At 38.2% G+C, this 26755-nt stretch overlaps 1 protein-coding gene across 1 annotated transcript in view; it reads left to right on the top strand.

Moving 5' to 3' along the window:
• plxna1a (plexin A1a) overlaps nt 1-26755 on the top strand; it is a 207445-nt gene that overhangs the window by 169714 nt on the left and 10976 nt on the right. The window contains exons 18-27 of the mRNA XM_084099972.1: nt 206-442; nt 1971-2114; nt 3740-3974; nt 8732-8880; nt 11417-11673; nt 13035-13101; nt 19283-19429; nt 20400-20559; nt 22515-22618; nt 23446-23542. Of these exons, the coding sequence (XP_083956098.1) occupies nt 206-442; nt 1971-2114; nt 3740-3974; nt 8732-8880; nt 11417-11673; nt 13035-13101; nt 19283-19429; nt 20400-20559; nt 22515-22618; nt 23446-23542 (1597 nt within the window). The remainder of the gene's footprint in view (nt 1-205; nt 443-1970; nt 2115-3739; nt 3975-8731; nt 8881-11416; nt 11674-13034; nt 13102-19282; nt 19430-20399; nt 20560-22514; nt 22619-23445; nt 23543-26755) is intronic.

Genomic DNA, 26755 nt, shown 5'->3' on the forward strand with positions numbered 1-26755 from the left:
ATAGCGTGATGGAGGCATTGCCTCCTCTCACATGACTTTCCCTCATTCATTCTCAATTACCCCCCTCTAAACCCACCGCACACTTTAGAGGCTCTGTCCGTTTTTTTTTCCCCACATATTTTTTGGACAGTCCTGATAATAAATGTTGTTTCGAAATGTTGCAGTTTTATGAAGTTTTGCCTCTCTGTTTTCCTATTCTACTCAGAACTGCACTGTTTTCAACAACTCAGTTATGGTCTGTCTGGCCCCGTCGGTGGCTGATTCAGAGAGAGGCTTTGCAGAGACTGGCAGCGGACCCGATGAGATCGGCTTCTACATGGATAACGTCCACGCTCTTGTGGTCGTCAACGAGAGCTTTAGCTACTACCCGGACCCCGTCTTTGAACCCCTCAGTCCCACAGGCATTCTGGAGCTCAAACCAACATCTCCCCTCATCCTGAAGGTATACGTCAAGATGTCGATGGATTTGTGGGTATTGATGTGAGGTTTTTGTGGCCAATTTGAGTTTGAGTCATTTACTGATCATGTTCCCCCTTCTTCTGCACACATTTTCCTATCCTGTCTACTGTACCAATAAATACAAGTACACTGTAAAATAGTTAATAACTCAAAAAAAAAAAAAACTGATATCTGATTCTCTCATTTTGTTTTTTTATTGATTTGTCTGGTCCATACTTACAACTTCCTTCATCTCTTCGTTTATAAACTTCTAAATGCTGATCACAAATACCAGCTGGTTTCTCCTGTAATGAAAGCTTCTCTTTTCTTTAAACCAACTGAGGTGAGAGTCGAAGCATGTCGGGTGATATTTCTTTGTTAAATGGAAATTTATTAACGAAACCTTTTTACTTAATGCCCGATCCCCCGTCTGGCTTATTGGGGGGAGAGAAAACAACCCGGTGCATTAGCAAAGCGAAGGAAAATACGAAATGCAATTTGGTGAAATAATCAGGGATATTCTGGAGATGCATCACATTCTCCACGCAATTAATTTCTCATCTAATTTGATCTGGGGTTGGCGGCGCGGATGAGATGAGAAGGGGAGAGGGAGCTGAATTTGCATTAAAGAGCGTCGTGCCATGGCATCACTGAACCCTGAGGATGGGGGGGGGATGGGGGGTTGGTGCTTTGCTGTTGTTCATCAACATTTCTCTTTCCTGTCCCGTCCGTCCATGTGGCTGCAGAGATTTCCGTCCTTTATTTTCCTTACTGTTTATCTCCATTGAGGAGATCAGTCACAGGATATGTTCATATCTGTTCAAGCCTCTGGGGTTTTCTTTGCTTTTTTTAAATCAATATCTACATGACCTTTACGTGTCCAAGGTTGTGTGATGCTAAATTTATTTCAGACAAAAATGGACCATCACTATTATCTAGAAAACCCATTCTGGCGCTTTAAAGGATATTTTCAGCTTAATGTCAATGAACATTCTATAGACATTTTTCATATTGCCAACACACAAAAAATATCAATTTAAATTTGTATTTTATGTTTATTATTTTTTATGTTTATTGTAAATGTATTATTTTTATGTGAAGTATTTAATTTATATTGTTTTAATTATTTAAATGGATATTTTGTTATAGTGTTTGTGTGCGTGTGTATATGATTTATATCTTATTGATATTTTTATTGATTCATATTTTTATTTGATTTTTATATAAATGTATATATACATTTTTATATAAATGTTTATTTGTATTAATAAATGTAAAGATAAAATGATAAACTTAAATTTCTGCATATATAATATATAAAAAATATATGATTTAGTTTCCCTTTACAAAGAAAATTTGCAGTAATAGTTTTTTAATGGAAATTAGTTATACTGTATTTGCGCAGTTGATGCTTTTAAGGTGAAGGTCAAATGATACATGACAAAGCCCTGATGAGAATCATGTCAAAAAAGCAATGAATGTTAGTTTTTTTTTTCATTTCTGATTATATCTTTTTTTATTCATTATTGCAGGGTCGTAATTTGATTCCTGTCGCTCCTGGTAACTCCAGACTGAACTACACCGTGTTTATCGGAGAGACGCCGTGCGTTCTGACACTCTCTGAGACCCAGTTGCTGTGCGAATGGCCCAACCTCACCGGCCAGCACAAAGTGACGGTATGTACTCAAGATCCTCAAGTTCACTCTGTCCAAATGTCAAAAGATCGGAAATGACAACTGGCAGTCAGAAATGAACTTAGCACCAACCGAATGCCCCGCCGAAGGAAAACGTCTTGAAAGGACACTCTTTATCTTCTCGCAGCATGTCATTCGTTGTGATGGCTCTGAAAGCAGAATGCTTCGAGAAGAAAAATATTTACGCCTGTTTTCTGCATTCGTATTATTTTTGCCGCAAATGTCACATTGGATTGAGAGAAATTGTATGAAATGTATGTTTTTACAAATGCTCTTTGAAAAATGCTGGTTCAAAAATAGACGTGTCTCTTTGTGTTGCAATCCGCGTGCGGCACTAAGAGGAGACGTGAAGCCAGGCCAGGGAGAGGCAGACACAGCTGTGCTCTTGTCCCATGTACATTGACCTACTTATGGGCCGCCCTTGGTGCATTGGATCACGTCTGGCAGCTCTCAGTGTGTGTGATTTCTGTATCTTTTGGCCTCTATGTGAGAATTAGTCTTGTGTGTGTGTGTACACATGTGATGATGTGAGTGTGCTGGTCACACAGCTGTGCGTTGACTGCTGTGACCCCTGTTAGAGAGTCTCTCTAGGAAATTTTGCATGGCTGGGATCTTTGACCCCATGCCTTCCCAGGGGTCCCTGCAGTTTTGCAGAAAGCACACAATGCCTGCGGTGCATTACACACACTCACGTAATGTCTGCAGTGGAGTTCTCTTGTAGTTCAATTCCACAGATTTATATTATGCGCTGTTTGCGCTTCACTTTATTTCAACACCCCTAACCCAACGGAATGAATTTAATAATTTGTTTGTGCTACAGACATGAATGATACCTCAAATTGTGTGCTTTGTTGAGAAGAGGTTCAAAGGAGTTATGTGATATCAAGTTATTACAGAATTTACGTATGGGTTAGACACAGGATAATAGCTAATACTATATGTGATATAAGGATAATACATATATATATATATATATGTATATATATGTATCATCCTTATATATATATATATATATATATATATATATATATATATATATATATATAATATTTATTTATTTATTTATTTATTTGCTATTATCCTGTGTCTAACCCATACATAAATTCTGTAATAACTTATCACATAATTCCTTCCTTTGAAAGTAATATGTAATATGTATATATATATACATCAATGGTTTTAAACATTTAACCCTGGTGTAAGAACACTTTATGGGAAAAAAACAAACAAACAAAAAAAACACCTTGACATTATGTGAATTGATTTTTGCCAAGACAGAGCTGTGTAAACAATACACAAGGTTCCTTGTTAAATTTTCTATTTACGAAATTCAAGCTTGAAATGATCCAGTAATAATAGGGCGTTTTGAACTAAATGGGTTTTCAATCTCCGAGCTTGTCTCATAAATGTGATTGGCTCATAAAGTTTTAATTTGGGACTTGTGTGAATCTGCTGTTGCATTCTTGATGCAAAAAGTTGATTCTCACAAATAAATTGCCCAAACAACATGATGAATGCTAATCGCAGCTAATTGCAGATCGCAGGCCACTACACAATATTCGCTTCCTACGCCTCAGTGAGTCAGGTCTTCCGTGCCTCTGTTACAGATCCGGGCAGGAGGGTTTGAATATTCCCCCGGCACGCTGCAGATCTACTCCGACAGCCTTCTCACCCTGCCTGCCATCATCGGGATCGGAGGAGGTGGAGGACTCCTGCTGCTGGTCATCATCGCTGTGCTCATCGCATACAAGCGCAAGTCCCGCGATGCTGACCGCACACTCAAACGACTCCAGCTACAAATGGACAACCTGGAGTCTAGAGTCGCTCTCGAGTGCAAAGAAGGTGAGATTAATTATTAGTAAGTCATATATCATTTAGGGCCTGCAAAGATGGTTCACAAACTGCATCCTGCTGCAGCTACATGCTGCCCTTTTATACAGTAACAATGCTGTCAATCAATTAAATTGCTTAATTAAATTAATTATGTTATTGCAGAATTTACATACGGGTCAGACACAGGTTAATTGCTTTTTTTAAATATTTGTACTAAATTAACATGTTAAATGGACTATATATACAATTATACATGCACAATTTCATATGTGTGTGTGTGTGCATGTATACATGATCGGTAAGATTTTTTATGTTTTCAACATTGATAATAAATAATAATAATAAACGTTTCTTGAGCAGCGAATCAAAATATTAGAATGATTTCTGAAGAATCATGTGACACTGAAGACTAGAGTAATGATGCTAAAAAAATTAAGCTTTGCATCACAGGAATAAATTACATTTTAAAATATATTAAAATAGATTTTAAAATTGTAATAATATTTCACAGTATTACTTTTTTTGTTGTATTTTTTTATAAAATAAATGCAGCCTCTGTGAGCATAAGAGACTTATTTTAAAAACATACAAAAAATGTCATTTAAAATAAATAGGTTTGTTAAAAACTTTCTGAAATGAATCAAATGTCAATGACATGTATTCATTTACATAAAGTATGCATTGACTTGCCTAGTCATCTACTAATAAAATAACACTAGTCGACCCTAATAAATGAATACTTTTGTAAAAGCTTTTACACCCTATCTGTTCCTACTAACAGTCACTGTTCACAAACACTCGCTGTGATAAACGTCCACATCAAATAATGTGATTTTCATATGTGATTTAAATTGCTGTTGAAGTGAAACCTGCGGGTCCTACGATCAAGCTCCACATTAACATCTTTCCGTTCTCTTGTCGCCATGGTGACACCATTATTGTTGTTAGCATGTCTTGGTAACAGGTTGGTGTTAGTGGGCCGCTCTGTTATGGGATTCCGTCTTCCACCCAGTATGAAATGCAGTTTCCGTATGCCGTAAAGGTTCCCAATGCCACACTCTACCTGGTCTCGTAGAGATGCACTGGGTCTAATTGGCCATTATCTTAGGACTGTCGACCCTCCTGGTCACAACCCTGTCAGGAGGATGAAAAAGCGTGGCGTGGCTAGCTAGCTAACAAACAGTCTTTTTCACCGCAAAGGGGGAGATGGCTGAATGTCAGAGGGAGAATGATGAAAGAAATTTGCTGCTTGCCAAATGGGTGAAGGAACCGGTAGACATTGATTAGCTGTCACGTTCTTTAGACCTGATTCTCACTGATTGGCCGACCGCCTTCATTAGTGGACAACCTGAACGGTTTGTTATCGCAATGCCATTCAATCTGTGCATCAATATTTTATTTGGATCATATGCGCTGACATTATTTACAACCTCTGCAAAATATTTATGACCTCAGCTTGGTTATTTCTCGTTTTGGGCTGGGAATGGATTTGCTTCGTAATGACACGAAGCTCTCAAACCAGTGGGCTGTTGAACCCAATGAGGTCAACAGGGCCAGAAAATGGGCTGCGAAGGGGTGAATCTCTCAAAACCCGTCAAGACGTAATATTTTTTACACCAAAATCACAAGAAATCATGTTTTTTTGGAAAAAGTTTTTTTTTAAATATCTGTTAAAATATTTGAACACTTAAACGAATACCTCAGGTCTTTAGTGACCTGGGACGTCATTTACTACCCCCTTCCTCATATATTTTTTTTAAAGTTAGACATCAATCTTCTTAGTACTCCTCAATCAATTCATCATATGCAATATTACAAGAAAAAAAACGATAATAGAATGCCTGTTTTCCCATTCGTTTTTTGCTGTTGTAAAAATTGTATAAGGTCGCTAACGAACTGAGGTGTTTCTGCACAACAATAATTGAATCTTTAATGACTGAATAAGTGCAATTCACCTTTATTCCACAAGATGGCAATGTCTGATACACAATGATGAAGTGACGTTTCACTCATAGTTATCGCAGGCAGAAAACAAAATAATAGGGAGTACCATCAGCAAAACTTAGGGATTTACTGCAGAGCAAGTACTGAACGCAATCAAACATTAGTGTTACTGTCACTTGATGGTGGATCTGGTGAAGAAGCTGTCAGAGATCAAAATATTGATTTTGAAGATGTTGAAAATGATAGTTTTGAGAATGTTTGAAATCGCGTATATGAGCCAGATGCTAATGTCCAAGTACATGAGCTCTTACGAATGAGCTCTTACGAGGACAGTGATGATTGTATAAAATATCTGCTCAAACTGAACCCTTCCAAGCTCCAAAAGGTAACAAAATATGATTTATTTTATTGTTCTTTAATAGTTACTTTAACATCAGGAGAGTTTTATATTATTGCAACAGGTAGAGATCCATCAGTGTTAGATATAGATCCGGGTCGCTAAAGACCCGAATATGTATAATGATTGGCGAAACATTCATGCATTTAAGGTAATAATTGTATATAATATATTTAGAATTAAAATAAATATTTTACACATTTCCCCCCCAAAATTTGAGATATAATTCAAATTGTTCTATTACTGTAAAAAGTACTTCATGGCTTATTCACCCAAAAGCCTCAACGGCCTCTAAATGCTTGAAACCTGCGTTCCCAACCCTCTGAGCAACTTCGCCCTCTAGTTTGTCTGTATAGCATTCGGAAGGGTGGATGCAGTCATGATGGCGCTGCACAGTCATGGGGTGTGGACCGGCGAGAGCCATCCAGGGACATGCGATTTACCATGTGCAAAGACTTACTGAGCCATGATGCAGCCCATCAGAGAGCGCAGTGGTACAAACAAACAAAGGATACGGCTAATGGCTAATTAGCCAGCTATCCAGCGTCGGTTTAGATCCCGGGAACGCTCAGTGGGGATATCAGCTTCGCCTCTCTGCTTTACATTAGCCCAGAAATGTTAGTGCAAGCATGTGCGGACATCACAGTAATTGGAATTGTTTCACTTTGAGTGCTTTCACAACTAAACGAACGACTGCAGAAAGAAACGCATTATCAGCAGTGTCCGAAAACTTTTCAAACGTGTTTTGACAAACAGCTTCTGCACTAAAGGAAATGTTTTGCTGGCTGACCTTGCCAGCGCTGATTCTTCCTGAGTGGTGTAATGTTTTGACCACTACAACAGGAAGCCTTTCAAAATTCGCAATTTAAGCTGTCTGTAATGCCCCCTCATGCTTTACAATCCGACATGCTCCTCGCCAAATAATGAAGCGAAATTGAATTACAAGGCCATCCCTCATGTTGGAAATCTTTGTTAGGCCTTTCGAGTGCACTTTTGAAGAGAAAGAACCATTGAATTAAAAGCTCTTTAGGCCTGTCACTTTCTCTTCTTTTCTTTTTTTTTTTTTCATCAGGAGACTGAACATCCCGTTGGACAGTTCATCTTGAATAATATTTGTGTAGTATTTTTAAGATGAAAACCCCTCACTTAGAGTAGGAGCTTCTTGCTTCAGTATTCGTATCCCAGCGGACAACGAGGAGGAACAACAGCTGGAGGAAATTATGCATGAAAAGCTCCGCTCCTTTATTAATTACCCACTCATGCAATTAATTGACTTTCTTTTCCCGTGAACTTTGTGTCTTACGTCTCTTCCCTCCCGCTCTTTTCGAATAGCAAAACCAAATTAGTCATAAACTGAGTAAACAAACAGATTGACAGACTTAGCATTACTTCTGTTTACCCAGTACTTATTATTTCACGAGGCTCCCAGTGACCACATATTTCCACCACTTTATTTAAAGTTTATTTGTAATCATACTTAGGTAAGGCTTAAAACAAACCAAACTTCTATTATGAGATGTTTTATTATGTACCCTGATTCAAAAAAAAAAAAATATATATATATATTATTAAATCATTCTCTGCACTGCAAAACTACTCTGGAAATATGTTGAGGGTTGAGTTACTTATAGATCTACAGTAGTAGCTGGTTGTATATATATTGATGTGACTGATTACCTTTATGATTGTTTTATTAGTTTTCACTACCGTTCAAAGTTTTGAATAAATAAAATAAATCAATACTTTTATTCATCAAGGATGAATTAAATTGATCAAAGGTTACAGTAAAGACATGTATAATGTTACAAAAGATTCTATTTCAAATAAATGCTGTTCTTTTGAACTTTTTATTCATGAAAAAAAAATTATTTTGAAAAATTGAATTTTTTCATCCTGAAAAAAAAAAAAACTACACAACTGTTTTCAACATTGATAATAATAATGAATGTTTCTTGAGCATCAAATCTGCATATTAGAATGATTTCTGAAGGATCATGTGACACTGAAGACTGGAGTAATGATGCTGAAAATTCAGCTTTGATCACAGGAATAAATTACATTTTAAAAAATATTAAAATAGAAAACATTTATTTTAAATTGTCATAATATTTAACAATATTAGTTTTTTTAGTTTTTTTTTTTTTGTATTTTTAATCAAATAAATGCAGCCTTGGTGAGCAGAAGAGACTTCTTTTAAAAACATTAAAAATCGTACTGATCCAAAACATTTGACTGGTTTTGTGTGTGTGTGTATATATATATATATATATATATATATATATATATATAATAAAAAAATATATATGTATATATAAATATTATTATTATTATTTTTATTTATTTTTTTTATTATTATTATTATTATAACTTGATTAGTCAGATAGTGTTGAAACTCTACTTAATAGGTTTTCTTTTCTCCTCACAGCATTTGCCGAACTCCAAACCGACATCCACGAGCTGACCCAAGAGCTGGATGGGGCAGGTATCCCGTTCCTGGACTATCGAATCTACGCCATGAGAGTGCTGTTCCCAGGCATTGAGGACCACCCGGTGCTCAAGGAGATGGAGGTACGGGTCAGTACATCGCCATCACCACGGTACCCCTATAGAGCAGAACTAACAACGCAATCAAAAACTAGAACTACTAATACTAGAAAAAACAACATCAGGCCCTCACATATAGCTGAGATTGTATGAACTATGATAACGGCATTGACGCCTGATCAACACTCTTGAAAGGTCACAATGTATATTGTAAATTCGGTTACCAATATTTTTGACATCAATGACTTCTGATAAATGGGGTCAGTGACTCACCGGAAAGAATGAAAAAATACAGTCTGAACGTACAATTTGGAGTTGAAAGAGTTCAATACGTTACAGATTGTGACCTCTTGTACTATAGAACCAGACGCTAATGACTGACACATAATAGCACGAGCTAAAGAAAACAACGCCACTAAACGAGCAATCGTAAAACCTCAAAACGCACCGGTCAGCACAATTAAATACTCCATTACTCCAACATGCTACGTCCTTCGGCCTGCATACGGCAGGTCATGCTGTTGGCTTGCGGAGGGATCACATGTTTATTATTTCATCTGGGGTTTGTTTTCACTGTATTTGCCCCCGAGTCCCCGGCGTAATCAAGTGCCTATGCGCACGGCTCAGACCCTTATTGCTCTGTGTAGCTTCTCGCCCCAAAGCAACCTACAGTGCAATCGGCCTCCCCGAGAGGCTGCAAATTTCATTCGGCTCAGCAGAGAAGAATTGAGGCACTTTATTAGTCTGTGTTGTTGGAAAAAAAAGGCCTTTGTCAGGTTACATGGAACATAAAGTGCTGAAGGGGACAATAACAGACGTCGGTTCGCTTTGAAGTCTGATTCCTGCATCCTCGCACTGAGATTTCATTTGTTCGTTTTTGTTTTCCGTAATTTCTTTGGATTATAGCTCTTTGTCCTAAACAGCTGTGAAAAGTTCCCAGCAACAATGTGAGATAATTACTGTTTTACATAGAGGTTTGTGAAGCAGAATTTTGCACCAATGAGATTTCACTGTGGGCGGGGCTACTCATTAGATGAATATGCGCACAGGTTGGCTTGTTAGGACACATGTAAGATGTGTTACTTTTATTATGTTAGTATAAACATGTAGCTTCATGAAATTGTACAGGTAAGATGTATGAAAAGGTGAGGCAGATGAAAAGTGACAGGTGCTGCCCTGCGGATCATGGAAGGACACAACGCCACTTTTCGCTCCTGGACACAGAGGTCACATCTGCTTCCTGCTGTACTCTTTCTCTCTCTGTCCTTCCTCATTCTGCATTCCCTTCTGTTGTGTTTTTGAGCTGCTAGCATCTTGGATTCCCTTTGATGTCAGTCAGAAAGCAACATGTCCCTCATGTGGACTTGTGCTTGAACACTAAAGTACTTTAACTTTGTGCTTCAGAGAGGCAGAACGTGTCAATCAAAAACATTAAAAGCAATGTGAAATCGAAATTGACCTGATTTACTTTCTTTAAAAATTCCCCTGGTTTTACAGTGCATAACTGATCACTGAATGTTATAATAAAAAATATTTTAAAAAGTCCCACTTGGTAGTATAAAATAAAATCACTATGCAATAAAATCAAATCTGTTTATTTCCCGATTAATATTTTATTTTGAAATGTCACATTGCACAAGTTTAATGCACTGAAAATTTTTATTTAATGTTGTTCACCTCCACCATTGGCCAGTTAAAAAGATAGTCCCGCCTCCAAATGCATGGCATTTGTTAAGTTGTTGTATTGGCATTCTCAGGCATAAAACACAAGCACAAATTTGTGTCAATCATAAAATTGCATAAAGTAATAAATAGTGATATAAAATGAAACCGTTCAGGACAACAATTTAGGTATGAACTATTTTATGTATGAGCTACCATTCAAAAGTTTGGGATCAGTAAGATTTATTTAATACTTTTATTCAACAATGTCCCGTTAATTTGATCAGAAGTGACACTAAAGACATTTATAATGTTACAACAGATTTCTGTTTCTTTTGAACTTTATATTCATCAAAGAATCCTGAAAGAAAAATGTATCTCAAAAATGTTTCAACATAGATGTTAAGCAAGCCAAACGATTTTCAACACTGATAATAATAAGAAATGTTTCATGAGCAGAAAATCAGCATATTAGAATGATTTCTGAAGGATCATGTGACACTGAAGGCTGGTGTAATGATGCTGAAAATTCAGCTTTGCTTTCACAGGAATAAATCACATTTTTTAAAAGTATATTAAAATACAAAACTGTATTTACTGTATTTTTTTATCAGTGCAGCCTTGGTGAGCATAAGAGACTTCTTTCAAAAACATTTAAAAATCTCCAAACTTTTGATCGGTAGTGTAGATTCATTCTCCTCGTGTTTCATGAAGGAGACCCAATGTTGTGAAAGAATTTAGAGTCTTTGAAAGGATCATGTTAAATGAATATTAATCATTTTGTACTGTAATTGATTGAATGTAATTGTTTCTTTTTTTGTCTGTTCAACAAAACACAACATATTTCATAACTAATAGCTCTACACTGTATAATGAGCTTCTCTGCGTGTTTTTTCCCCCACAGGTGCAGGCTAATGTCGAGAAGGCCTTGACTCTATTTGGTCAACTCCTCACCAAGAAGCACTTCCTTCTGACATTTATCCGCACGCTCGAAGCTCAGCGCTCCTTCTCCATGCGTGACCGTGGCAACGTGGCATCACTCATCATGACAGCTCTACAGGGAGAGATGGAGTACGCTACAGGAGTCCTCAAACAGCTGCTCTCTGACCTCATCGACAAGAACCTGGAGAGCAAGAACCACCCCAAACTGCTGCTCAGGAGGTGGGAGAGAACACACACACACTCTGATATACAGTTGGAGAGTTGGCTAATCAAAATAGAGGTTGTTTAGTTTTAAAACTCTTAAAGGTACAGTAGCAAAAACCGAATTCTTCCTTGCTATCTAGTATGTGAAAAATAGTATGCCAAAAAAAGAGTAGTGTGTCCTAGTATTTGAAAAACAGTTGGTGAAAAGTCCCCGGATGACTTACTACTTCCGGCGAGATTCTTACGTGTTCAATTCGATTCAATTCAATAAACTTTATTATTCCCCTGAGGGGAAATTTACACATCACAGCAGCACATACCACACAGTAATAAAGATGTGTGCATTCAATGGACACTTTACTATCCGATGACGCTACGGGAGAGGATTTATGAATGGAAGTGAAGCAACGCAACTGACGCTGGTAGGTCACATGATAATGACAGCATGGCAGATGTAGTATGTCCAAATTTCATTCATACTACCCATATTCATACTATATAAAGCATACTTTTTTTAACTGCTATGAAGTAAATTCAAATTCAAATGTAGTACCTACTCAGATAGTATGCGATTTTGGGGCGCACCAAGGGTCATAGAAAGGGTAGAATATAGTACTGCAAATCTAAATCACGATTTTTGTGCAAGAAACCTTGTCTACCATTTTAAGTAGACTTAAAATGCTACAAAATTCCCAGCCTGGAAAAACCACCTCAAATTTTCTCCCTGACGCACAAATGTTCATGTAAGTCAATACTCTCCACCCAACGTCAACCCTAATCTAGCGCACTTACCGAAGTATGCTAATGAGCTATTCAGTACACTTGCCCCACATGAAATACCTGTTGTCCTGCTCCATTCACCTTATCTCCCCTTCACCGTTTTATTAACGAGCATATAATTTAATAATAGGCTCTTATGTAAGGAAGTAATGGGAGTTGGTAAGTCTATGTGAATGCATTATTGAACAGCAGAAAAGGCTCCTGGTGGGCCTGAGGGAGGAAGGAGCCGCAGTATGCAGCCCGCACTAGCAGTCGCTCTCGTTTGCCAGCTACAGATGAATTAGGAGAATTGAAGTCCATTAATTAAGGCATGCTTTAATTACTTCTGTTCTGGGTAAGCTTTTGGGGGGTCTTCGGCTAGCGACAGGTTGGCCATTAATGGAAGACGTCGCCCAATTACTGTAATTGTCTGGTCTTAATGAAGATTGGTGGTTTGTTTTGGAAAAAAGTGTAGTTTTTCCCCCCCACAAGAACCACATTAGTAGTTTATTATTATTATTATTTTTTTTTTTTGAGAAGGCTTTTATTTACTTTTGGATTGCATTTTTATCAAATGAATTGGAATTCATATTTCCTCTTTTCCTCTCTGCTTTTAGGACCGAGTCTGTTGCTGAGAAGATGCTTACGAACTGGTTCACTTTTCTTCTGTACAAGTTCTTAAAAGTAAGTGGGTACCATATGTAGGATATCGTTCAAAAGTTTGGGGTCGTTATATTATATTTAATTTTTTTAAAGAAATAAATACTTGCATTCAGCTGAGAGTCCTGAAAAATACTATCAGTTTCTCAAAAATATTAAGCAGCACAACTGTTTTCAACATAATTATTGTTTTATAATTATAGTGTTTCTTGTGCACCAAATCAACATATTAGAATGATTTCTGAAGGATCATGTGACACTGAAGACTGAAGTAATGATGCTGAAAACTATGCTTTGCCATCACAGGAATAAATTACATTTCAGAATATATTCAAAAATATTTTTCACAATATTAAGATCTTACCAACCCCAAACTTTTGAATAGTAGTGTACAGTACATGCACCAGTGTTTTACACACGACTGAATCTGCAGTGCCACCTTATATTTTACACCTTATATTTGTGAGGTTTCATAGTTTGATTCACAAGTCTGATTCATTCAACTTGAACTTATGAGCCAGTTCTTCTAAACGTTCTTCTCTTTTCTTCTCAAAGAGAAATTTTGAATCTGTTTGATTTGTTTGAATCCATTTAACGAATCATTCTAGATCTACATTTAAGGGGAGTTTTTTTTAATGCAATTGACTTTTATCGTATGGACAAACCATTTGAAACCTTCAGAATATCAGCTTTGATATGATTGGTGAGTAAATGACAGAATTTTTGTATAAAGTCTATTCCACCCACTCCTGATAAAACAAAAATACACCCAAACACACATACAAAACATAAAAATGAATTCACACTCTTTATTCTACAAGAATAGGGCGACCAGAGAACCTTCCCACCAGTAGTTTCAACATGATTAGACAAATTAAGAAACAGAAGCTGTCTGTCAGGGGTCGGGCAGGTCAAAGGCTGTCCCTAGCGGCACCTCTGCATCTGAGTCCCCATCAGCTCTTAGCTCTCTCTCTCCTTTTTTATTCTCCCCCCCCCCATCCATCCTGCTGCACTCCATGACGCCACTCACAGAGCGTGATTGAGCTGCAGGATGTCGCATCCTCCCCTGTCTGTCTCTCTCTCTCTCTCGCACTCTTACATTAGCAGCTCTCTAGTTTTATTAGTTCAATCATGCAGGGCTCAGCATGCACTGGAAGAATTTTAATCAACAGGAAACCGGTGTCTAGAATACTTTCACATCATAGAAATTCATTTAAAGTTGACACAAATTGAACGTGCTTTTGCATTATTTGACAACATAGAATGTAGTTGTTTGTAAAGGAATAGTTCATCCACAAGATGAAAATGGTCAATTTATTTACAGTGCTATGCTAATAATACACTGATATCAGACGAGTGACCATACATTTGAAATATTAAAATGGAAAGAATTAATAAATTAAATACACAAACACTATGTATGTAGATGTATGGTTGTGCTTATATATATACATACATACATATACATATACATATACATACACATACATACATACATACATATATATATATATATATATATATATATATATATATATATATATATATACACTCACCTAGAGGATTATTAGGAACTCCATACTAATACTGTGTTTGACCCCCTTTCGCCTTCAGAACTGCCTTAATTCTACGTGGCATTGATTCAACAAGGTGCTGAAAGCATTCTTTAGAAATGTTGGCCCATATTGATAGGATAGCATCTTGCAGTTGATGGAGATTTGTGGGATGCACATCCAGGGCACGAAGCTCCCGTTCCACCACATCCCAAAGATGCTCTATTGGGTTGAGATCTGGTGACTGTGGGGGCCATTTTAGTACAGTGAACTCATTGTCATGTTCAAGAAACCAATTTGAAATGATTCGAGCTTTGTGACATGGTGCATTATCCTGCTGGAAGTAGCCATCAGAGGATGGGTACATGGTGGTCATAAAGGGACGGACATGGTCAGAAACAATGCTCAGGTAGGCCGTGGCATTTAAACGATGCCCAATTGGCACTAAGGGGCCTAAAGTGTGCCAAGAAAACATCCCCCACACCATTATACCACCACCACCAGCCTGCACAGTGGTAACAAGGCATGATGGATCCATGTTCTCATTCTGTTTACGCCAAATTCTGACTCTACCATCTGAATGTCTCAAAAGAAATCGAGACTCATCAGACCAGGCAACATTTTTCCAGTCTTCAACTGTCCAATTTTGGTGAGCTCGTGCAAATTGTAGCCTCGTTTTCCTATTTGTAGTGGAGATGAGTGGTACCCGGTGGGGTCTTCTGCTGTTGTAGCCCATCCGCCTCAAGGTTGTGCGTGTTGTGGCTTCACAAATGCTTTGCTGCATACCTCGGTTGTAACGAGTGGTTATTTCAGTCAAAGTTGCTCTTCTATCAGCTTGAATCAGTCGGCCCATTCTCCTCTGACCTCTAGCATCAACAAGGCATTTTCGCCCACAGGACTGCCGCATACTGGATGTTTTCCCTTTTCACACCATTCTTTGTAAACCCTAGAAATGGTTGTGCGTGAAAATCCCAGTAACTGAGCAGATTATGAAATACTCAGGCCGGCCCGTCTGGCACCAACAACCATGCTATGCTCAAAATTGCTTAAATCACCTTTCTTTCCCATTCTGACATTCAGTTTGGAGTTCAGGAGATTGTCTTGACCAGGACCACACCCCTAAATGCATTGAAGCAACTGCCATGTGATTGGTTGATTAGATAATTGCATTAATGAGAAACTGAACAGGTGTTCCTAATAATCCTTTAGGTGAGTGTGTATATATATATATATATATATATATATATATATATATATATAAAACTTTTTTTCCTTTTTTTTTTTCCTTCATTTATCATTGGACTTTGACGGTGTCAGTCTTCATTCACATGCTGGAAAAGAGCAGCATGAATATTTTGCCTAATATGTTCCTTTTAGACTAAATCAGCCAATTCCAATTTGCTCATTTGAAGTCCGTTTCAAGCTCTGTCTGTTTACAGGCCTCGTTTGGCTCCTCTGCTAACTGACAAAAGTTCAGAAGCAGACAGTTTGTGATCGCTAATTAGCATTAGGAAAAGCGGCGCTGTTTTAGATGGATGGGATTGTGGCGTGAGTTAGTGGAACTGACAAGCTGTTACACCATACATCACCAACACACAGCTTGTAATATCACATATGATGACATTGCTCAGAAAGCACAGTTGAAGCAAACTGACACAAGTCAAACCTTCCCAGAAATCTCTCTCACAAAGTGCAGTTTTTGGCCACAGTGGTGCTTTTGAACGAGGTCTGCTCAAGGCTGTGGTGTGGAATAATTGATCTGCTAGCTCTGTATTTCAACAGGATATTTTCCTGCTACTGTTCATTAGCCCTATGGGTGGGTGAGGTCTGTCTATGTGGTCTGCTCTCTCTCGCTTTCTTTCTGTCTCTTTAATGAAGCTAGAGCGTGGGATGAGGTCTAGTCTCTCGGCCGCGTGCGCTGCAGTGGGGGTCTCTAAGAGTGATGTATTCACGCTCCCTCTCGTTAGCAGCTGTCGGCTTAATTAGCGCAGATGCTAACGAGACGTTAACAGCATATGGTGGGAGGGTGGGTGGAGTAAAACAGGATGAAGTGGTGGAGGAAACCAGAGTAACTGTTTCGTGTGGGTATGCGTGAGGCGGAGGAAGACGGCGGGTTTCCTCGTTCCACCGTGCCCATCATAATCACTGCGCTCGGGGGGTCGGTTGAGGAGGGATACAGGCCTGATGCGTCTCGCATGTGACTGCTCTCTGTAAATCATGATTTGCGTGTCTCCTGCATTAAAATTTTACCAATCTTTGGAAATTATATCAGATTTTGACTTAATTGACTTAATTTCTGTCTCAGAAACTCATTCCAATTCATTGTAGCTTCGATTGTAGCTTCAGAACCTTTGTAGATTCTGCCTCAGAAACGATTAGCAAGTGTATTCATGGTAGCTTCAGATTTTATGTGGTAATGTATAAATCACACAATGTATTTTCTTTGTAATCTGAAGCTACAATGGAAAAGATTGCTAATTACTAGTTTCTGTCTCAGAAACTCATTACAGATCATTGTAGCTTCTGCCTCAGAAACTAGCGATTAAAACGTTTATTCATTGTAGCTTCAGATTTTGTGTCGTAATGTATAATTCACACAATGTGTTTTATGTATAATCTGAAGCTGCGATGAATAAACTTGCTAATCGCTAGTTTCTGAGGCAGAAGCTACAGTGAATCTGAAGTTACAATGGAGAAGATTGCTAATTGCTAGTTTATGTCTCAGAAACTCATTACAGTTCATTGTAGCTTCAGATTCATTGTACTGTAGCAATTCTGCCTCAGAAACTAGCGATTGACAAGTTTATTCATTGTAGCTACAGATTTTGTGTCGTAATGTATAATTCACACAATGTGTGCTATGTGTAATCTGAAGCTGTGATTAATAAACTGGCTAATCAGTTCTGTAGTTTCTGAGGAAGAAACTAGGGATTAGTGAGCTTATTCTCATACCACAAGAACATCTGAAGCTATATTAAATAAGATTGCTAATTGCTAGTTTCTGTCTCAGAAACTTGATTGAAGCTTCATTGTAGCTTGTAGATTCAGAACCTCTGTAGCTTCTGCCTCAGAAGCTAGTTTATTCACTGTATTTTGTGTGGTAATGTGTAATTCAGACAGTATGTGCTATGTGTAATCTGAAGCTACAATGAATAAAACTGGCTAGTCACTATTTTCTGAGGCAGAAACTATAGTGATCAGCAAGTTTATTCACAGTCACACCATTGTAAAATCTGAAGCTGCAATAAATTGTGAAATGATAATTTCCCACAATGTAGCTTCAGATTTCTTGTAGCTGCCTCAGGAACTTGTGATTAGCAGGTTTATTAATTGTAGTTTCAGATTTTCTGTGGTAATGTGTAATTCACACAATGTGTGCTACATGTAATCTGAATATACAATGAATACGATTTTTTTAAATAGTTTTTTAGTGTTAGTACTTCAATTTAAACGTATTTAGTTAGTTAGTTGCCAAAGCAACAATTTTAATATTCTGTGTTATTTTCTTTTTTTATTATTATTTACGTTTTTCCATCTAATATTTATATTTTATTTTATTTCAGCTTTGTTTAGTTTTTAGTTAACAATAACAACCCTGCTGGTTGGTTGCTTTATATCAACAAAATTGGCCAGAATATGTCACTAAATAGACCATAGGTCAGGCTACATAAGGCTAGCTAACTGCTAACGGATGGCTGATTCAAACAGAAACATAAATATGAATTAATAAATATGAATACAAATACCCTGTGGTCTGTGTGGGTCCTAACGTCCTAGTATAGTGACGGGGACACTATACTGTCAAAAGAGCACCTTCCTTCAGATGAGATGTTACACTGAGGTCCTGACTCTCTGTGGTCACAAAAAAATCCCAAATTTGCCCAGTGGCCTCTGTCCATCATGGCCTCCTAATCATCCCCATACTGATTGGCTTCATCACTGTCTCCTCTCCACCAGTAAGCTGGTGTGTGGTGGGCGTTCTGGCGCAATATGGCTGCTGTCACATCATCCAGGAGGATTCTGCACATTGGTGGTGGTTGAGGAGATTCCCCCTTCTATGTAAAGCACTTTGAGTGCAGAGAAAAGCGCTATATAAATATAATGAATTATTATTATTATTATTATAAATATGAATAATTAAGAAACTCACAAGTTGTTTGTTAGCCAGTGAAAAATGTTAATGCTAATGTAGAAATCAGCCTATCAATCCACATCTCTGCCGCCTCTCTCTCCACACCTATCTGTTCATTTCACAAAGGGGTTTAAGTGCTTCCTCCCAATCGTTAACCTCCATCTATCGCTCTCTCTATTCCCTACGTTTAAACTGTTTGTCTTTTTCGAGAGGGGCTTTTTGAGGGTGTGAGAGGCTAATGGTTGTATTGATTGGCAAGTCCTTGTGATTATTTGAAAGCGGTGTGCCATTATAGCCGCTTGTTTTTCACATCTGAAGTGACAGTTTATCAGTAATCAAGTTTTGCTCAATATACAAATCCTGAAATGCATTTTATGTCCGCGTGTTACTATGAAAGGAAAGAAGGGCTATTGATTGCATCATCTTTCACTTTTTATGAGGTGAAAAAATTCACGGTGCATGTATTCATGACATTGTGGAGTCCTAACACACTGTTGTTTCTGACTCTCTTTCTCTACAGGAGTGTGCAGGCGAGCCTCTCTTCATGCTGTACTGTGCTATTAAACAGCAGATGGAAAAAGGTCCTATAGACGCCATCACCGGAGAGGCCCGATACTCCCTCAGCGAGGACAAACTCATCCGACAACAGATTGACTATAAGACGCTGGTCAGTATACAGTGCACAACATTAGCTCACTCATCTGAAGGACTGAGGATGTGTTTTTATGTCTCTCCAATCAAGATGAAATCAAAATTGACCTTATTTGTATTCTTAATAAATGTCACTAGTCTTGTTGTGCACAACTCATGAATATTGTTATAGAGGAAAAAGTAATCTTTAATCAAAAGGACTTTTCACACATTAAATAATTAACCCTGGGTCAAACTAAACACTGGGTTTTTCTTGCTTCATGCGTCTCACTGCTCAAACTTTACCCAGGGTACATTCATCCTGGTATTCATGAGCTGACTTTTCACACTGTACATTCCTAAACCCTGGGATAACATCCGTATTTGCATATTTGTGGTGTCGGTGTCACTGATTGGACGAACGCAACATGCAACCTGTTTACATAGATTGCATGCCCTTTACAGGCTATAAATGTACGAATAAAATGGTCTCTTCTTCACGCCAATTAACGCAATCACCGTTTGACGTTTTTCCTCTTAAACATTGAAATGACGCAGCGTTTCCGTGACTGCAATAGTGTTGTTAACCCTGATTCTAAATTACGAGTGTGCAATGTTCCTTTACCCAGGTGCAATGATAACCCAGGGTTAAGCGCAGTGTGAAAAGCCCTAAAGTGTATTAACTTTAGCATCCTACTTTTTGCTGACCGTTCCTTCTGCTGATTTAACAAAGTCAATGTGCAGTGAAAACCTCCTGACATGAAAGATTTTCCGAAACGTAGCCAGCAAAATAAAATAAAAAAATGCTATTTTAAAAAAGATTTTTGCTTATTAAATGAAGTTCCAAATGCAGAGCATTCCAAATCAGTCATTTATGAGATTTTTTAGAAGACAGCGGCCTTTTCAGCTGTGTTTTCAACTTGTTTTTACAGTATTGAGTGTTTTAACTGCTCAAACTAGAAGCTAATGATAAATCGCTCAGACTGATTTATCTTGACTCTTTTTAGACACTTCATTGCGTGAACCCAGAGAACGAGAACGGCCCGGAGGTGACGGTGAAATGCCTGAACTGCGACACAATCACCCAGGTGAAAGAGAAGCTTCTGGACGCTGTGTATAAAGGAAGCCCTTACTCACAGAGACCCAAAGCTGGAGACATGGACCTTGGTAAGAACTCTTGAGAAACTCTTGAGAAAGAGTCATTAGGTCATTCTAAACCCTGGATAGCAAAATCTTGGCTTAACTTGTTTCATGTTTCACACTATTCAACTCTTTGCCCTGGTTTGCAATTAATCCTGGGCAGTTAGGTTTATACTCTACATTTGGAAGCCCTGGGTTAATGTTCTTATTTGCATATTTATGAGGTCAATAAGATTGATTGGTTTTAATAACTGCCTGTCCATCTCTGAAAATGTTTACATGTACAAGTGAACGTTTCTGTGGCTGTACAAAGGACATGAATATTTAATGAGGTCAACACTGAGGCAGTTTATGATTAGTTGTCTGTAGCTAAATAATTCGCTGCACTGCATCATTTCACTCTGTATAGTGTGTACCTTTGCCGCTGCAGGTGGGGAGGGTTCCATAACCCAGGATTAAAAGTGGTGCTAACCCTGTTTCGAAATTACAAGAATGAAACGTTGCATAAACCGGGGTAATGAGTGGCCTTACCCAAGGTTAAAAAGACGATAGCCCAGGCTTAAATGCAGTGTGAAAAGCCCTAGAGAGATTTGCAGTTTGGATGAGTGGTTGGCAGAGCTTTTATGATTCAAGATGGACATATCAATGAAATATTGCATGTTAGGTATGTCAAATAATCAATTAATTATTGATTAAGTAATCAATCTAAATTTGTACCTTAATACTACAAAATGCATATGGAAGATTCCAAATAATATATACACATAACCTACTTTTTAATTCTGATAATATTAATATTTTTATATTTAAATTTTTTATATTTATTAATATATATTTATTTATATGTGATTACAATATTTAATATATATAATATAATATATATATTCTTTTTTTTATTATGCTTGATGTAAATAATGCCATTTATTTTTTTAACAAATGTTCAGTCCACTGTAGTTGAATACATTTAAGCTTTTTAGTATGCATTGAACTCAGTAATATTATGCATGAATAAAGGAGATGATACAAGAAGACTGATAGAGGAACAGTACATAAATTGTATATATATACACATAGATTTTGATTACTGAACATTTATGTGCTAAAATGAATGAATCGACAATTGATAACCTAATTAAATTATTAAACAAAATGATTAACAACCCTGTTTCACGTTGTTGTAATCAAATGGCTCTGTTCAGAGAAGGTACTGTCAGCTAATACAAATGTTCAGCTTATCAGCAGCTTGAAATAAATGGATGCTGAAGTCACCGTTGTGGGCACCAGGGAAATAGACACTACACCATATCATCCACAGCAAGATCCCATTAGCTAGAGCAGTTCCCAACATGATTGTCATCTGGCTCAGACTGAGTGATGCTATCAGCTGCAGATCTCTTCTGGCTTTGCTCTGCTCTGCTCCTTGGCAGTTGTCTTTCAGAATCTGTTTCCAAATAAGAAACTGCGACTTCCTCCTGCAACAAACAAACAAACAAACAGGAAGGTTGTTTATTGGAACGGTTTGCTTGTAAGAGGCTTACAACAGTCATTCCCATGACCTTGATCAGATCCGTCATTTAGATCTGACCCGGAGTCAGACTTGTCACTCAGCCTCTGTTAACAGCAAGTGCATGTTTTCATATCTTTTCCGCTCGGAAAAGTGACTTCACTCTGCACAGGGAGATTCGGACAAGGTCTGCACAAGGTTATGTGCTCTAAATGAAGCATTTCTAAAGAGGAAAGCTCCCCTCAAGTGGTCAGTTGTCCTTGCTGTGGGAGTAATGTGCGTGTGTACACACATAGCTAGAGTTTGAGTTCAAAATTGTCCCCAAAAGTGAGCTAAATATGACAAAACTGTCTTTGGGAGGCATTTGGGGATGTCCTCAATTGGAAAATGTATTCATAAATAAGCAAGTACTGTTTTTTAAGACATAAAATGTCACCATTCCCATTGACGCACACCTTCATCTTGTTTTCTGTCGCAGAGTGGCGCCAGGGGAGACTGGCGAGGATCATTCTGCAGGATGAGGATGTCACTACTAAGATTGATAATGACTGGAAACGCCTGAACACACTAGCACACTATCAGGTACGGTCACTGTCCACAGCTGAGCAATATTAAGGAAAATAAAGATGTCATGGTCAAAGAATGCCAGAATTAGGTGGTGTATTCCGAGCATGACACTCTTCAGGGTTCTCATGGTCATGGAAAACCTTTTTTATATTGTGATCGCCAGGCCTGGAACGTTATGGAAATGTATTAAAATGTTAGAAGTCATGGACATTTCTGTAGTGATTTTGTTGTTGTTGTGATCTTTTTGGAGACTTTTGTACAAAATAATCTCTTAATTCCAAGGATTGTTACCTGGCATATAAATGGAAAATTATTTTAAAAGTACTTGTGCATTAATCATGAATGACTGTAAAAGTCATGGAAACTGGTTGAATATGGTGGAAACACATTTAGAAATTTGTTTTATGGTCTTGACTACAAAAACATGATCAAGTTAACATTTTATTCAAATATCATACAATACCAGTCAAATAATTACGCTTTTTTTTTAAAAATGTTTATGCTCATCCATGCTGCATTTATTTGTACAAAAATACAGTAAAATCTGTCTTTTTCATTGTAATATTTTTTCAAATGTAAATGATTCGTGTGATGGTAAAGCTGAATTTTCAGCATCATTACTCCAGTCTTCACTGTCACATGATCCTTTAGAAATCATTCTAAAATTCTGATTTGGTGCTCAATTATTAAACACATTATTCCAAACTATTGACTGGCAGTGTACATCCATTATGATTTTGAATCTTTGATTTGCAGAGTATGGATTAACGATGTAGATTAATGTGTCGGTGAATGTTTTTGTGAGTTATTTGCAGTAATGTTGAGTTCCTCATTGTATTCAGGTAACAGATGGGTCTGTTATTGCCCTGGTGCCAAAGCAAAACTCTGCGTACAACATCTCAAACTCGTCCACCTTCACCAAGTCCCTCAGCAGATACGGTAAGAACTCTGTCTCAACTTCCTGTTTTGATGTTCCCCTCAGAACCCCACTTCTCGTCTCCTCAGAGACTTTCTTCAGAAGAGTGAGATCACGTCTGCCATATTCACCTGAGAGATTTGTATTTATTGCATCCGGAAGCTCACTGGCCTCCATTTTCCCTTAAAAATGAGGACTCGCGCTAGAATCGTGTCCTCGTGTCTGGATTTCAAAAAGCCGGCGGACTTGATGTTTTTCACTATTCTTTGTGATGATTTTGTTTTGTTTTCCAAGCACTTTGGGTGTTTGTGCGAATAAGAGGTGATGATAGCACAGAACTGAAGGTGTTTTGTTCCTCAACCCAAAAAAAGAAAGCGGATCAGAGAGAAAAGGCTGTTTAATGTCGTCTGTCCTCCTCAGATGCGCGTATCCGTGATTGCCGCAGAATTACATGCACTCAAGCCATGGCTCTCTCATGGCAGACGTCCATTATATTTCCCTTTGAGAGGGGGCTTCATGTCTCGGATAATTCTGCTCAAACACTGGACGCACATTAGTATTGTCGTTCAAGTCGTGTTTCGCTCGTTGCCATGGAAACGGCAGAGGTTACCGCAGTCGTTGTGGTGTCAGAGTGACGCCAATGCGGATCGTTCTCATTACACGATCTGGCTTTTTTTTTTTTTTTACTTGATTTCCTGGATATGTAGGCTCATGAAAATACCTTTGAACATTGTTCCAAATCCCTTCACACCCCGCTACAGGAAGTGAATTCATATCTTCAATACCCAAATGAGCATTCCTCCCCGGCCTCCAGAATGGACATGGTGATAAGAGCACTGGACAGATATGCATCTCCCTGGGCCTCCGTAATGAAGTTTGACACTGGTACCATTAATAATAAACGATGCATTCACAAGCCGTAGGAGAGAACAGAGGAAGTCTTACTTCAGACTGCTCACAGGGTATTTTTATATATTCGTGTCATCCTTTATTACCCTGAGCTGAACAGTATATGCGATTTGTGTCGCATTTAGGAACAAGATACATACACTTGCTTATTGCTAGCACCACGCAAGCATGAATGGCCTGTTCAACCAGAAACATACTCATAAAAATATAGAAACATAGATATGCAAAGGCAGTTGTTTGGCCAGCGGATGACTAATATGGGGTTTTCTGTGGCGGATTTCAATATCTAGAAATATATCTGATACAATGCTGATATATACATAAGCAAATAACATATATGCGTTTGTTAAAAAGTTTGGGATAGATAACATTTTTTAATGTTTTTGAAGTATCTTATGCTCACCAAGGCTGCATTTTCTTGATCAAAAATGCAGATCGTTTCAAAATATAGTTTATTCCTGTGACGGCAAAGCTGATTTTTCAGCAGCCATAATGCCAGTCTTTAGTGTCACTTGATCCTTCAGAAATCATTCTAACATGATCCTTCAGAAATCATGCTGGTTAATATTTTTGTGGAAACTGTGATACTTTTTTTTCAGGAGTTCAAAAGAACAGCATTTATTTGAAATCAGATAATTTTGTAACACAATAAATGTCTTAATTATGAATGTCACTTTTGATCAATTGAATGCATCTTTGCTATAATTTCTTCCAAACTTTTGAATGGTTATATCCTGCTGAAGTGGAAAGATGACTTCTACTTTCTACACAATACACTAAAACAATCTCTAAATGGACAAGATGTACGTACATTTGCGAACGCAGTGTTAATAGCGCCATGGCCAAGACGCAGAAAGCGCTTGATGTTCCACACCCACACAAAAGAGTGCCATCTGGACCGAAATCACAAAAAAAATCAATGCAATATCCTCGACCCGCAGACAGGTGGAATAGGTAAAAAAGAGGTGACAGGATCTCAAATGCCGTACCAAAGAAAAAGTTGCATTTAACAGGGCATATGCCAGGAAACCCGCTTCCTAAGTTACACCTGCTTTTAAGAGGCGGAGAATTTTCAGCGCAAAATAGAGGCGTGCTTTCACCGGCTTTTTCTGTACATAACACGGAATACATAATTAGGCGCAGTTTACACTTCCCTTCCCATCTCTTTATGTGACACTCCCACTTTCCCCTTGGCCATCCCATGAATGCATATGCATGACACGAAAAGCGCATTTTGCCATTTTCAGTTCCCGCGACAGGCAGTCTGCGCTTTCATCTCGGTGCGTCCCGTTCGTACATACCTCGCCATGGTTTTATGCGCACTTTGTGAAACAAATAAGCCTGAAGTGGGCGCAAAAGCGTTAGTACATCTGGCCCTCAGACTGGTAACCCGAATGTTGCGGGTTCGATTCTTTATTCCGGCAGGAAATGACTGAGGTGCCCATGAGCAAGGCAACTAACCCCCAATCACTCCCTGTGTGCCACAGAAAAAATGGCTGCCCACTGCTCCGGGTGTGTGTGTGTGTGTGTTCACTACTCACTACTCCTAATGTGTGTGCACTAACTTGGATGGGTTAAATGCAAAGGACAAATTCCGATGTCCAGGCCTTCGCATGTCACTTTCACTTTGTACTTTACATGTACCGTTGAGGGTGATAGTCACTTTGAAATGTCTTGTGTTGAACTAGATGTTATATTTTTCAGTTAGTTATACATCTGAAAACTTGCTTTAAACTTGCTCCGTCAGTGGTTGACTTGAACAAGAAAATGGACTGTAGAAGACCGTTTATGCTAGTGCCCATTCTTCCGGCAACATTACAAACACACAACACGCACTTGCGTTATATTACGAATTTCATTGCATGAACGTCTGCGTTGACATACTTGCGTAGAGTAAGTTTCAGCCATTAGTGTTTATCTTCCGTTATCTTGTGGTCTCTGTGTTACTTAAAAATGCTCCTTTCCCGGTTTATTTATTATTTATTTGCTTTTCAACTATTATGTTTTTCTAAGCCTTGACTTTTTATGCGGTGTAATATAAAAGCGCTGCGAGAGGCTGAATTAAGCTTACAGTGGCTGTTTCTTTCAAGCACGCCGGCCTGCCAGTCTGTGACTGATTAACTAGACTCCAGACGCGGGACTCTATCTTTCACTCCCACTTGCCACTTAAGGATAGAATAAACCTGAGGGAGTTTTTTGATGGATTCTGCAGATGCAGTATATTCATTGTAGTTTAGGGCATCCACAGGAAATGATCCTTACCCAGAATGCCTTATCCTCAGACAGATTACTGTGCTTAACCATCCATTAGCCAGAGCTCAGCTCCT

Source organism: Abramis brama (assembly GCF_963993115.1).
Source record: "Abramis brama genome assembly, chromosome: 22".
NCBI classification, from domain to species: domain Eukaryota; kingdom Metazoa; phylum Chordata; class Actinopteri; order Cypriniformes; family Leuciscidae; genus Abramis; species Abramis brama.